This window comes from Raphanus sativus, chromosome 5 (genome assembly GCF_000801105.2).
Source record: "Raphanus sativus cultivar WK10039 chromosome 5, ASM80110v3, whole genome shotgun sequence".
In the NCBI taxonomy this organism is placed as follows: Eukaryota; Viridiplantae; Streptophyta; class Magnoliopsida; order Brassicales; family Brassicaceae; genus Raphanus; species Raphanus sativus.
In genome coordinates this window covers 13,363,774-13,378,532 of record NC_079515.1, presented here as the reverse complement: position 1 = coordinate 13,378,532, position 14,759 = coordinate 13,363,774, and the positions used below count along the sequence as shown (strand labels likewise).

At 29.1% G+C, this 14,759-nt stretch overlaps 1 protein-coding gene across 1 annotated transcript; it reads left to right on the top strand.

The window, feature by feature from the left end:
- Positions 1-11,630: 11,630 nt before the first annotated feature.
- On the top strand, positions 11,631-13,905 carry LOC108856437 (uncharacterized). The gene is made up of 5 exons (XM_018630230.2): positions 11,631-11,941; positions 12,020-12,805; positions 12,906-12,985; positions 13,070-13,334; positions 13,432-13,905. Exons 2-5 carry the CDS (start codon positions 12,061-12,063, stop codon positions 13,689-13,691), a joined length of 1,350 nt encoding a protein of 449 aa, XP_018485732.1. The 5' UTR covers positions 11,631-11,941; positions 12,020-12,060; the 3' UTR covers positions 13,692-13,905.
- The last annotated feature ends 854 nt before the right edge of the window (positions 13,906-14,759 follow it).

Genomic DNA, 14,759 nt, shown 5'->3' with positions numbered 1-14,759 from the left:
GTTCTATGATGTTTTAGTGTAGATCATGTCATCTCCTTGCTAGTAGAGTGATTTCAATACATCATTTGAGTAGGCCACTCAAAGGGTGATCTCTAGGCATTTCTCACCCGACAGGTGTTCGATGAAATGCCTGAGTCAACTCTCCTAGGCTTTTAGTGTACTTTGCCAAAGACATTTGTTGTTAAAGATGCTAAGATAGCTAATAGACCTGTTGTGACTGATTGCTTGCATGTTATTCAATCAAGGACACTTGATGTTTGAGATGTGTTAGCAAATGAGCATTCATCTAGACATAGAGCTTGCTTAGAATTGTGTCTAGGCTTAAGGTTGTTTGTTTGATCGTTTATTGTTCATCCTTAGTTCGAATCCTGATCACCCGAGGTCAAGTTCCTATACCCATGAGTTCTCCTTTAGAAATAGTTTAAAAGTCATCTCATTTACTGTTTTGCATTAGCTTTAATCATTAGTTTAGAAATCATCAAATCACTGGCTGCACTTAGATTAGGCAAATACTTGCATTCTCTCTGATTTTAAATCCCTCAGAACTGGTTCGACATTTCACTCATATTACAACATTTGTTTTAGGAGCCTTGAAACTCCTAGCATCAGAAGCTAACTCTCCTTCGTAAGCTAGTTGTGCAAACTGTTGTATCTCATCTATGGAAGCAGAGAAATAACCTCATTTACAATCAGATCTCGATCCCACCTTCAACAGTCTTTTATGGCATTGATAAGGAGCTTAAAAATAATATATCTGCTAGAAGGCGGAGAAGGCATTACCACTTTCTTATGGCGCTGTGGTTAAGATAGTTTATGCTTTGTCTGTGTAAAATCAATGCGTCATCTTGTTTTTTATTTTCTTTTTGCTAAGATGGGACAATATTAGATCCTCATTTTACATCCAAAAGTGAAAAGGTATATACAATATACGAAATTTGATATATTTTCTATTATTAACAGATTTTATTTCCTCATGAATATTACTAGGAGCGGGACGGATCCCCATTATGGCTAGTAGGATCACTGGACACCACAAAAATATGATAAAAATTGTTTTTGTATAAGAAATTGTCAAAAATTCAGTAATATAATTGGTAAAGTATAGCAATAGACTCCCAAAAAAATTGTTGGAAACCCACTAATAACACCTTAATGTTTTTGGCCCCATACATATTTATTCATGGGTCTGCCCTCTAAATAGGGCTAGGCAAAATATACGTAAATTTTAATTCGATTTGTTATTCATTTCGATGCGAACCAAAAAATTTGGATATCCATAACTCTACGAAGTGAAGCAAATACTAAAATGCAATATCTTTAAGAAACATAGCAAATCACAACTAATAATTTATAAACGGATATCCAATCCGATCCTTTATATAACTTATATATATATATAAGTTATATAATATAATATTTTATATAATTTTTACAGTATTTTTATTTATTAAATATTTATTATAATTTTAAAACGTAAATTTTTTAAAAAAAAATATTACTATTTTTATTTTTTATTTATTTTCTAGTTTTATTTATTTTTACGGATCGAATCGAAGATCTGGTCAAATACCTAAAAAATTCGGATGTCTGAAATACTGAATATCCGGACCAAACGGATCGAATCATTAATATCTCCAAAAGTCCAGATATCCGATTGGTGCCCATTGATTACATGTTGCTTCTTCCTTTTCTTTTGTTAGTTCATCTGTAACACCATTATCCGTCTTAGTTAGCAGACAAAAAAGGACCGTTATCCGCCTTTTTTTTGTCACTTGGACCATTATACGCCTTACTAAAAGAAAATGTACTAGGTGCGACTTTGAGAATTTCTTCCACAATAGTCAGCTAGCTATAAACAAATACTCATTTGTTGCTCAAAAAAAAAGTACTCATTTATAATGGATTGATTGGACTATTGGTCAAAAGCTTCCTCCACGAATATCTTTTATCACAAACTATTTATTATTACAAATATCATAATACCCGTTTAGATAACTCTTCAAAAATTATTAATGATTGATAACTTCTATTGTAAACTTCTTCGGATATGATATAAACCTCGCTATAACCTGAGCTCATCCTTTGCAGTTGTTTTAATTTTACCAAAAAAAAAAACTTCTATTGTAAACGATAATGATTGATAGTATAAAAGCTTTAAATACATGGATGGATTTGGATGAAATTATTAATGAGTACTAATCTCTTTGTTTCAATTTTTTTACAACAATAAACTAAACTATCATATATGCTCAGCCGACTCAGAGAACCAAGCCGTAGACATAGAATCGACATAGAACATAGAAGAATAGAAATATCCAGCACCTCGTGCCAGCTTATCTGCCACTTTGTTTAATTTAATTATCGTTATAGAATAAAATTTTCGTTAATATCATTTTAAAATTTCAATATGTTAACAATATTTTCAGTTTATTTTTCTTTTGGTTGAAATATAACTAAATATATTAGTAATTATTATTTTTATTTATTTTAGAAATATACAAAATCATATATTTCATTAATCTGTTTGTATAAACATAAAACGATAATTGGTTCCAAAAAGAAAACATAAAACGACAACTAAAATGAAACGTATTAAGTATTTATATTACCCTTATTGGAAATTCTATTTACAACTAAATAATTGTACTTGTCTTACCAAAATATATTAGAGTTTGATCCACGCATTCACAAGAATTGTTTTTAAAAAAATTTGTAAACAACTATTTGTTTTGTATAAATAGTCGTATATATTTTTAAGATTTACCTATATTAAATAACTTTTTAATATGATACTTCTTAACACAATAATTTTATACTTTGTATTAAATAATTTCTTAATAATCAGTTATATCACACACATTTCTTAGGACACTTCTCCTAAATTAACTATTTTCAAGTTTTTGTACCACAAGATATCCTAGGAGAAAATGACCGGAATGTTTCATTTTCCAATTTTTTTTTTAAATTCGAAAATATGTTTTGAAACTATTTTTATAATATTCATTTTCAAATCTTTAATATTTATTTTTATTTTATAAAATTTTAAAATTCAATCCTAAGTTCTCATCCCTTAAATCTAAATCTTAAGATATAGATTAGTTAACCCAAAAGGTATATGCATATATATATTTACCTCTTTAATATTGGTCATTTTGATCATTCGAATCTATATTTGTGGCAAAAAAAACCTTTTAAATGCTATCTTAGGTATTTTCAATTTTTTTCTTATCATATCTATCTATACACTATTATTTGAGAAGAAAATTTGCTGATTTGTCATGTTCTCCATCTTTTTAGATAATTCTATTTATTTGTCATGTTTTTATTAGGTTTTAACTAAATCATTGATTTATTATTTGTTTTTAGTTAAATAATTTATTTATTAATTTTTAAAATACCATTACTGAATCTTATATATAATTAAAAACGAAATTTTATTTAATCATAAAAATTTCTATGTTATATTAAACATTAAAAAATTGATCCTAAAATCTTATTATATAAAACTTGGTTCTTCAAAGTTAATAAATAACATGATCGCGACACATAATAAATATATATTTAAGACTGTGACATGTGTTAAATAATAATTTTCATATAAATAATTAATTAATAGTATTTTCCTTTTTAAGTTTTAAGAAAAATATTGTAAACAAAAAACAATTTCATACAAATAATTATTTAATATTATTTTCTTTTTTTTTATGTCCAAGAAATAGAAAATTGTAAAATTTATAAGAAAATAATTTTCCTTTTTTTTTTTAAATTATGAACAAATATTATTTTTCTATAATTAACTAATTTTTTGTGGAAGCTCCAATAGTCCATGTTTGAGTAATGGTTAATGTTTTTACACTATGTGGTCTAGGTTTTGAGTTTCAGAGAATACAAATTATTAGTGCAAAAAAATTTATAGGATAAGAATTATGAAAGAAAATAGTAGTTTAAAATTTTTCTAAACAAATTATAAAAACTTGAGAATACAAAAGATTATTTAAATTTTCTTTAAAAGAATCTAAATACTTTTTCCCTTATTAAAATTTTAAGCAATAAAGTGTTGTAAAAAAATCTTATTATTTTTCTATAATTAACTAATTTTCTGTAGAAGCTCAGTCCATGTTTGAGTAAAGGTTAATGTTTTTACAGTATGTGGTCTAGGTTTCGAATTTCAGAGAAGACAAATTATTAGTTTATTGGCGAAAAGGTTTATAGGATATGTTCATCATTATATTAAACCATAAACAAATAGAATGATAATAGTTATTTAATAGTATTTATTATTTTTAAGTTTCAAGCTAGATATTGTGTGGCCCAAAAAAACAAATATTGTAAACTAAAAATAATTCTATACTAATAATTATTTAATAGTAAGTTTTCTTTTTATATAATAAACAAATAAAATTGTATAAGCTGTATGATTATAATTTTCCTTTTTTAAAATCAGGACAAACAGAATTATGAAATAAAATAGTATTTTTTTTAAACATATGATTAAAACCTGAGAATACAACTGATTATTTTATAATAAATCTAAGTATTTTTCCTTATTAAAATTGTAAGCAAAAGAGAGTTGTAAAGATAATCTTATTATTTTCCTATGATTAGCTAATTTTCTACGGAAGTCCCAATAGTTCGTGTTTGACTAAGGATTAATATTTTTACACTATGTGGTCTATAGGTTTCGAGTTTCAGAGAAAACAAATTATTAATTTATTGGCAAAAAGGTTTATAGGATATCTTTAGCATTTGGATTTTATGAAACAACTCATGATAATGTAGCCAGACGCAGATCCTCATAAAACATGTAGAATTGTTAACTGTAGATACGTTTATGTAATGTTTCTCATAATTTATATTAACATAATTAATCAGCGTTAACAAAAAGAGATTTTTTCTTTATATTATCGATATATATTGATCAGTAAGTTAAAAACTAATAGTTACAAAAGAAATATTTAGTTTTGTTTTCATTATATAATAAGATTTTATATATGTATTATTATGTAATTAATTTGTTCTATACAAAAAATTATTAATTTAGGGTTATATGCATATTTATTTTCTGGAAACTTTTGTTACTGTAACTGCAGATCCAAAGTGAGAAAAACTGAATAATTATTTTTTTTTAAAACGAGACTCCATGTATATCTGATATTTAATATCACATAGCTGAAATGAGATTACAAAAACTTCTTAATGATGTATCTTCTTCATGTCTATTACAACATGGACATTTTCATAATCAGTTATTGACACAATTGAGATTCAGAAACATGGTCTTTAGCATACATATATCACAAGAATTAAAGTAGTATCAAACTACATAAAGTATTAATAGTTTCATTACCTCTAATTGCATGATAAAAATGTTGATCCATAATGTTATCTATTGATAAAACATGAAAGATTATTTTCAATTCACCTATATATTCATATATATATTCTCCTCTAAAATAGAGAAATTATATTATAGTGATGGATTTGCTTCAATGTGTGATTATGCAATAAAGTTCTTTTATTTTTAGAGGAAAATATAAAGATATGGTATTTTTGTTTATAAATAAAGAGATGAAATTAATATCAGTCCATTACATTCTTTCCTTCAAATATAGAAACTCTATAGAAGAATCATACAATGGAGAGATTCACATTTATAATAGAATTTATTTTATGAGAAAAGATTGAGAAATATGTAGAGTTAGAAACTCGAGATATTTTAAAGATGAATAAACCATACAAACCAAAATATATAAATGCTAACGAATGCACAAAAAAAATTCGAGATCCTATAATGACAACACAAAACATTACTAAATTGTCATGGAAGCATTATAATATGTTTGAATAAGAAGAATAACATAGAAAACTAATATAAACATGCATTAAATTAAGAGCTTAAGAAAGTGTATGACGTTGTCATCAACTCAATTGGCTTGATTCATTTTTAAATTCTTTGTATTTTGCTTTATTTCGCATTTTTTTTACGTTGAGTTTGATTTGAATTTTCGGGAATAGCTATTTTCTCTAACCTTAAGTATAAAGTTGCTAATAACTGACTTCACTTATGCGCCATGATTGTTAAAATAGGAATACTAACCAAAATTTATATGAGAAAAATAATTCTTATACCTTGAATAAATTTCACACAGTATATAAAAAAATCATACAATGAAATTAAAACATTAATCTAAACCCGTGCGTTGTCTAGTATTTATTATATTGGATTATCATTGCACTATTGATTATTTAAAAATATGCATAAAATAATATATTAAAATTATTTATATATTATATAAAATAATTATTTATATTTTACAGTTTTTTGTCAATATGGACCACAATGGACAGATTTGATAGCCCTTAAATCCCATATAAAAGAAAGCCTCACTCTTGGAGGCATGAAAGGGTTGAACCCCTATACACATGGCACTCAGCATGGCTACTAGACCATGACTTTCTCAGCATACTTTACAGTTTAAATAAATATAACTTTATATTGATGAAAATAAAATAAGTCAATCCATTATTTCAGAAAATTTAAGAAACAACCCAAAAAACCTTATTATGGTTATATATATATATATATATATATATATATATATGAAAAAACCTTATTATGGTTATATATATATATATATATATTCCAAATTATATTATTATTTATGTGTTTTATAAATAATAAATATTTAAATTAAAAATTATTAAAAAGTGAAACACATAATATACGGAAAAGTAATTGTTTATATGATTATTTATATTTTTTATTATTTATATGTTTAATATATATAGTTTTTCCCAAGTAACCTAAATATATGGAATATTTAAGTTAGTCGGCAAGATCTATTTAGAATTAGAATATGAATATTCCTTATTAATTCAAAATGATATTCCAAGTAATTGGAAGATAGTTAAAATATTACTATATCAATGAAAATGATACATTTTTGTTGATGCAAGAAGGTAGGTAGCACAGAAGTTTATCTGATGGGTGCTCTCTGTTTTGAAATCTAAATCAAAATCAGAACCGGAATCAGAAGTTTGTAGAAGCTTCCAAACTCCTGTTTTCAATACGGAAATATATTTAAATATATATGTAAGATCTCTTAGAAAAATATTATTATGCACAAAGATAATTTATAGTATTATTTTTGATATTTGCATACTTTTATTCTCGCTACTTTAATATTATTAATTTTGAATATTATATTAAAAACATTTTTATGTATTTATTTGTGACATTGAATCTTTAGAATAAATATGTGATTCCTAAACAAAAGTGTAAGCTACCAACGTATTTTTAAAGATACGTATTTTTAAAGATGTATTTTTGGAGACAGATATTAGTGAATTATTAATAATAATTAATTTGGTAAAAAATTTATAAGCTTAATTTGATAGTATTTTAATAATTAAAAAATGAACTCAGCTAAATTGAATATAAATATTAAAAATAAATAAGTGATTTTTTATTTTGAAAATCATATATAATCATTTTATGTTATATACGCTTCCAACATATATCAACTTCCTATTTTTCAAAAAAAAATCACAATTTTACATTTTCATGTATCCGCTTCTGATTCTATGTAACATAGGTAGTAAGTCAATCATGGTGAAAAAGAAAAAAAGTCAGTCACGGTAAAATATACAAAAAAATCTATGCAATATATATTACTATTGAGATGTTAGCATAATTAGAATAAGAATCCTCTTAATATTAAAACAGAAGCAAAAAACAAGAGTAACCTTAAAATTGATACTTATTTACTTGACTGCCATAATGACGATGTGTCACTCTGAGAATCCTTCTCAGCTCTGTTTTTAAAAAACCCTTTGTAAACTAGATATATTACAGCTTCTGACATTGGTAAGTTAAGTCATATATATGTTAAGATAAAGTATAAAGCATGATCCGCTTATCTTTTGGATATTACTCGTCTCCCTGTAATAAATTCATTGTAAACCGATTGGTTAACACAAGAAGCCTGATTCATCTGTGTTATCAATATATAATTTTTTTTAAAATCCAAATTCGAATAAATGACTTTGTTCTGTTTTTTATTTTTTTGTAAATCCAACATTAATTTGTTTTGTAGTTTTATATAATATACAGTGTCGAATTTTATTATATTGTTTTCAAATAATATTACTTACGTGTAGACATTAGAGATGAACCAAGATGTGTTTTTTTGTATAATATACAGTTTCTAATTTCAATTTCAAATTTAAATTTAAATGAAATTTCTTAAGTGCATCACATTAGAGATGAACCAAGAACAGTTTTTTGTATAATAAATAGTTTCGAATTTAAAATTCAAAATAAATATTCAGAGTTCACGTAATTAGGGTCCCGTGATTTGTGTCAGATGAATACGTGACAATCAAGCGAATGCTTAGGTATAGAAACTTCATGTAATCAGTGTTCCGTGATTTGTACAATAATAACACTTTCTATATTCTCATCTCACTGACTATACGTAATTATATAGGATTTGAATGAATTTGAATGAAATTTATATAGGATCCGAAATTAGATATCCCTATAATCATTTCGTCATAATCACTTTATTCTCATGATTATGGTAGATTGCAGGAGAATACTGGGCTAATCACACATTTATAGAAAGGACAACTATTTTACACGTATGTCATATCAAAATCTACCATAATTGATATAAATTAAATGTTGATGTAAATATTGATATCAAGATTGAGTGATTTATGAGTCGTATATTATTCATTAATTACTAAAGGGAAAATTCCATAAAAATACCCGAACTAAATTTTGTTAAGCTTTTTAATACCCAAACTTTTTCACTACCCAGTTTAATACCCCAACTAATTATTTTGCTCATTTTAATACCCAAACTTTTAACATTGTACCCACTTTAATACCCAAACTTTATTTATTTAAATAAAAATACTAATAAGTTTCAAATAAAACTTAATAAAATCTCAAAAATCTAAGAAAAAAATATTAAAAATTCTAATTTTATTTTAAGATTTAGAAAAGAAGGTAGATAAACCATGGAAAATTTATTTTTTTCTAAAAATAAATGAATTTGAATGATAAAAATAATTTCGTTTTTTATTTCAGAGAACAAACTAAATACAATATTTAAAACTTAGAAATTTTATTACAAAATTTAATATTTTACACTATTTAGTTATTTTTATTTCTCAAACACCAAAAAAATTTAGAATTTTCTGAGTTTATTTGTAAATTTTAGAGATTTTTTAAACTTTTATTTGAAACTTATTAGTATTTTTATTAAAATAAATAAAGTTCGGGTATTAAAGTGGGAACAGTTTTAAAAGTTTGGATATTAAATTGAGTAAAATAATTAGTTGGGATATTAAACTGGGTAGTGAAAAAGTTTGGATATTAAAAAGCTTAACAAAATTTAGTTCGGGTATTTTTATAGAATTTTCCCATTACTAAATGTGTACTGTTATGGGTATATATAGGAGTCTACATCTAGAGCAAATATGCATTCTAAAGTCAGTATCATCTCTAACTCAGGCTCAGTACAAAGCGTAAACAATGAACATCAGAATTCAGTTTTTATTGATTAATATGCAATATGTATTCTTATTCATTTTTTTGTACAAGGCTCGAGTACTAACTTAGATTGAATACTAATTAAGACCCATTATTATACTATTTGCAGGTTCACACAGATCAAGTGTGTGGCCTATGGAACTATTGCTCAACAGTTACATGATTTCTAGACCTCTAATGATGCTTATGTTGTACTTTGTGTTTTACAGTTCTGGCGAATTGATTGGGGAGAAGGTAACTTACTGACTGATTTCTTACAGAGTGATTATGTATCATATATAAAATTAATTTGTTAATCAATCTAAATTTTTTTTTATATGCAAAGGTGGCTTCAGGAATGTGACTAACATTGAAGGGATTTCTAAAATTCTGTTAGACCCTGAAGATGTTCAAAAAATACAGGCTTTCGGGAAGAGGTAATGGCCATATAAAGGAGCACAAGTCTATCCTCTTTACAATATTAAATAATTTTTGATTAGTTTTTTTTTTTCTTTCTTTTATATTTATCTTATCAGGATTCCAAACACTGCTTTCTGAAGACATCTCTGTAGACATCTTCCAGAGGCTTATATTGTTATTTCTACTATTTCCAGCAGTTTATTTTTTTCTATTAAACATTTTTATTTTATCTTATCATTGAGTATTTCCTTAAATTAAGCTTTGTTCACCCGTCAAGTTACGTGAAGAAATATTCAATTATTTTCTCAATTTTATTTTTTGCTCAATCAGTCGTTTAGTTATTATTATATTAAGGTGATTTCAAATTGACAAACTGATCGTACTATCACAAACCATCTCTTTAATATTCTACCTGCCTATTTTTTACAGCAAACTATATTATCATTACTTGATGAATGAAGTATATTTGATTGGTTTCTAAGTTCCATTAGTACATGTAATAATCAGTGACCACCAATTAGATTGTTGGGAAGCAGAACCGTCAAGCACAAAGATGATGTCGATTCGGGAGAAGATTCCGAGGAGTCCCAAATCGACTCTACGGAGGAGACGCGCGAGCTGGATCGGGTAATGGCTCAACCACCCCACATCATCGTTCAAGGAAGTCGTCTCCGCCGTCATCCAGGCCCAGTCACCGAGATCCACCATGATCTGCAACAATTTTGATCGCCTGTAAATAAATTGAGAATCAAACCAAAAGAAGACAAGTAAGGAATAATCAAATCTCTCATGTACTAATCGGTGAGAGTAGAGCATTTATCTTCTTTGAAAACTGGTACAATTAATATTTATGTTCTATCGATTGAAGAACAACGACAACCCTAATCCTCTTTTGTATTTTTTTTATTAAACCGAAAAATATGAGGATGACGGCTTTTTCTCTATTCAAATGCCGTGAAACAATAATGAGACATTCGTTTTCGCACATGTCAGTTATTGGGTTTTGTTTATGAAGCCCATCAGTTCAAACACGACTTTGGGCTCATCACAATTGTTTATAGTTTTACAAATAATCGTTTTCACTTTGGTCCATATATTTCATGTTTAGTTTTGAAAATTGTAAAATGTGTAATATATTATATACTTTAAATTATTTTTTATTATAATTTATGTTACACATAACATTTATTAATTTTTTACCCCAAAACTTATTTCAATATTGTAAATGTCTTTTAATAATGGTCGTTTCTAATAAACTTATTATTAAAATCTAAACCAAAATCTAAATTAAAATTTTAAAGTCAAATGTAATATTATTCTTTTTTAATTGTATAGTTTCACCCCGCGCAGGGCGCGGGTCTCAACCTAGTATTATGTAAAATGTTACCATATCAAGGAACTATACAAAGAAATCTATGCAAAATATATTACTATTGAAATTCAACAATATTTATTGCCATATCAAGATGTATAGTTTATGAAATATCTATTACTATGAAAAGTAGTTAGCATAATTAGTGGATATAAATAGATGGGTGGATTTGGATGACATTGATTACTATCTATTAATCTATTTCGCCCTTAATGCAAATTCCCTCCACAACTAAATAAGTGTACTTGTCTTACAGAAGTGTATATATATGAAAGGAATACTACCCAATATATGAAAGGGTTCTTCTAGCTCTAGTAAGAAAAAAAAAGGTTACATCTCTAATCTGAGCCATTAAAATTGGTGTGGGAGATTCGACGTGTCTATCCGGTCAACGCCAGCTCTCTTTAGCTCCGACCTTCCTCAACAAACACCTCTCTCTCTCTCTTTCTCTCTAATTTCACTGTTTCATCATAATCATCATCCTTCCACGAGATCGCTCGCCTCTTCACGCGTCGTGAGAAGGATTCAAAGGTCTCCCTCAGATTAAAAGCTTTTCTTCTGATAAGTCACCGGTGATCTAAGCCTCACTTGGATCTCCTCCCCTGCATGTAAGTCAAATCATCCCCGATCTTGTTCCGTCTCTACCAATATGTTATTTCCCTTAACATCATTAGGATTCGTTTCAGGAGTTTCTATTTTACTTGGAGAGAGTTTGAATGATTCAGCAATGATGCAGCAGGAAGATCGAATTGGAGGAGAGGAGTCAGATCTAGAGTCTCTAACAAGCGCTTCTCTTAATAACGCTCACAGATTCAGAGCTCAGTTTTCAGGTATGGTGAGGCAAAGAGCTTATATCTTCGACGGTGACGGTAAATACTACAACAAAGAATGGGATCTCAAAGAAGGAACCGGTAAAGAGTTCTGCTGGTATCACGTTGAGTTACCTAAAGGCAACCAGAAGCTCTCTCAATCCGCACAGCATCTCATAGACGTCCTCTGTCCACCTTTAAAGCTCCAAGACATTCTTTCTCTCGTTAGTAACGGTCCCTTTTGCGGACATGTTGATGGTGCGCTTGTCTTTAGAGTCAACTCTCCTGGTCCTGCTTCAAGCAGCTTCACCTTCAAGATTGCTGCTAGGATCACTGAGCACTCTGTCATTACTGTGTCCTTGGGACGTGTTCCTAGGCTAGGGTTCTCTCCTATGGGTCAGTCTCTTCTCTCCGAGGTCCCTAGTGTGGATTCTCCGTCTTACTACCGTGGTGAGCACAAGGAAAGAAGTGGGATTGTGATTGAGGAGCATGTTCTTGAGTTCTTGCTCACCATGAATCACTCTGAGGAAGCTGATAACCCTGTCCCAAGCTCTGTTTCGAATCTTGTTGTTCATATTATTGATACGCATGTTGATCAGCTTCAAGATGTTGTTACTAAACTTGAGATCGAATTGGATGCTGTTGAATTAGAGATGGATAGAGGTTAGTTAGTTAACACTCTTTTATCTTCTTTTACAAGTTTTTTTTTTGTTTAGTTGCTTCTTGGTTTCATATGAAGAAGTTTTCTTCTTTTGGACGATAGGTGGATTTGCTATGAAGAAACAGATGCTGGATGATAGAAGGTTCCCCAAATTGCATCTCAACTTGCAGCGCCTTTTGCAGGTAAATCTATATATATATCACCAATAGAACACTCTTATTGTTTGTGTCCACTATTGAGTTAGAACATTTGCTTGAACCTCTCAGGTGATTGCACATGGAGAACAAGTGTTTCCAAGGGTGAAGGAAAAGTGTTCGACGAAGCCTTGGTTTCTTGCAGAAGATATCAACTCTTTGGAGGAGTTGATTGGGAGGTTAAGACGTTTAAAAGAGAATGTAGGCTTCATTGCGAACCGTGTTACTGCAATCCAAGCTGGTTTGGATAGTTGGCAAGCTGAGCAAATTAACCGAAAGCTCTATTACCTCTCCTTTCTTTCCATCATATTCCTTCCTCTATCAATCATCACCGGAGGTTATATAAATCTCGCCCAAGCACTCAGTACTCTGTTTTTTATTCATCACACGGAACACACTAACTAACTAACACCTTTTTGTTGTTTATGTGCCAGTTTTTGGGATGAACGTTGGAGGAGTTCCTTGGACGGGACAAAGCAAACCTGAGCTAGCTGATGGATTTAGAAACGTGATGTACATATGTCTCATAATGCTGGTTGTGGTGTTGTCCTGCTTTGGTTTTCCAGCGTTGTATAGTCGGATAGCTTCTTGGTGGCGAATGAGAGCTATGAATAGAAGTTGGTCTCTTAATAGGAGATCGTTCCACAAGAGACCAAACATAGTCCAAGAAAGAAGAGGCTACCTTAGGCTCTAAAACCATTATGACTTCAAGGACTTGTTGAAATCTTTCATTTGCGTTTCTTTCATGTTTCTTCTCCATTTGCAGAACATACTACTTTTCTTCAGCTTCTTGTCTACTTTGTAATTCTTACAGAATTTTTTTTTACTTCACATTGTTCTGCTGTTTAGGTCTTGAGTACAACTGCAATGTACAGCTACTATTCTTTATATTCTTGATCTGTTCATCATCTAAAATGTTTTCTTTAAATGGCCAAACTAATCGATCACAAACCCACAGTGAAGATAACCTGTTGACGTAACCATGTTTATGGATATAACTCGTAACAAATTTCAAGTAACACTCTTGCACAATCGCTTTCGTGGAAGAATCTGAAACAAGTGGCATTAGAGAACTGGTTAGAGAGCACGAGAGAAGCTGCATAAGACTGTACATGAATTTTTCTTCATTTTAATCAATTGCAAGAGGTGGCTGATAGAGAACAATATTCTTTGTAAAGTTGATTGTGTATTATCTCTTAACACTCGGAATACAAGTACCAAGTCCAATTTCTTAAGTAATTTTAATAAACCGAAAATACAATGTACCAAATGGTCCAAACGTATCAGATGAATTAGGTACAACATTTACACTCTCAACTACAAGCAACGACTTCGTAATGGCTATAACTGAATCCGTTATAGTCAACTTCTCATATCATTATAATCATTATAAGCTGATCACTCTTTCAGCTGAACTGAAGTTTCGTTGCTCTTCGAGTTTTTCTTTTTTCTTCTATAATAAACTTTCCATCTCTTATCAATGCCCTTTTGATGAGAGAGAGCTTGTCCTCAAGCTCGAAAGTTGGATACTCTCTAGCAAATAGCAATGTCTTTCATCTGAAGCCATGTATTATCCTGGTCAGGTAAGCCCTTCCATTGAATCAGAGCCTCAAGATGATTTTCAGCATCATAACGAGTGTTCTGTATGCATTTTGGCTTTAAAATAAACTCCTCTGACTCCTCCAATATCACCGGTAATGGTGACACTTCATGCTGCCTCCCCAAAACCGGTTTCAATTGGGATACATGGAAGACAAGATGA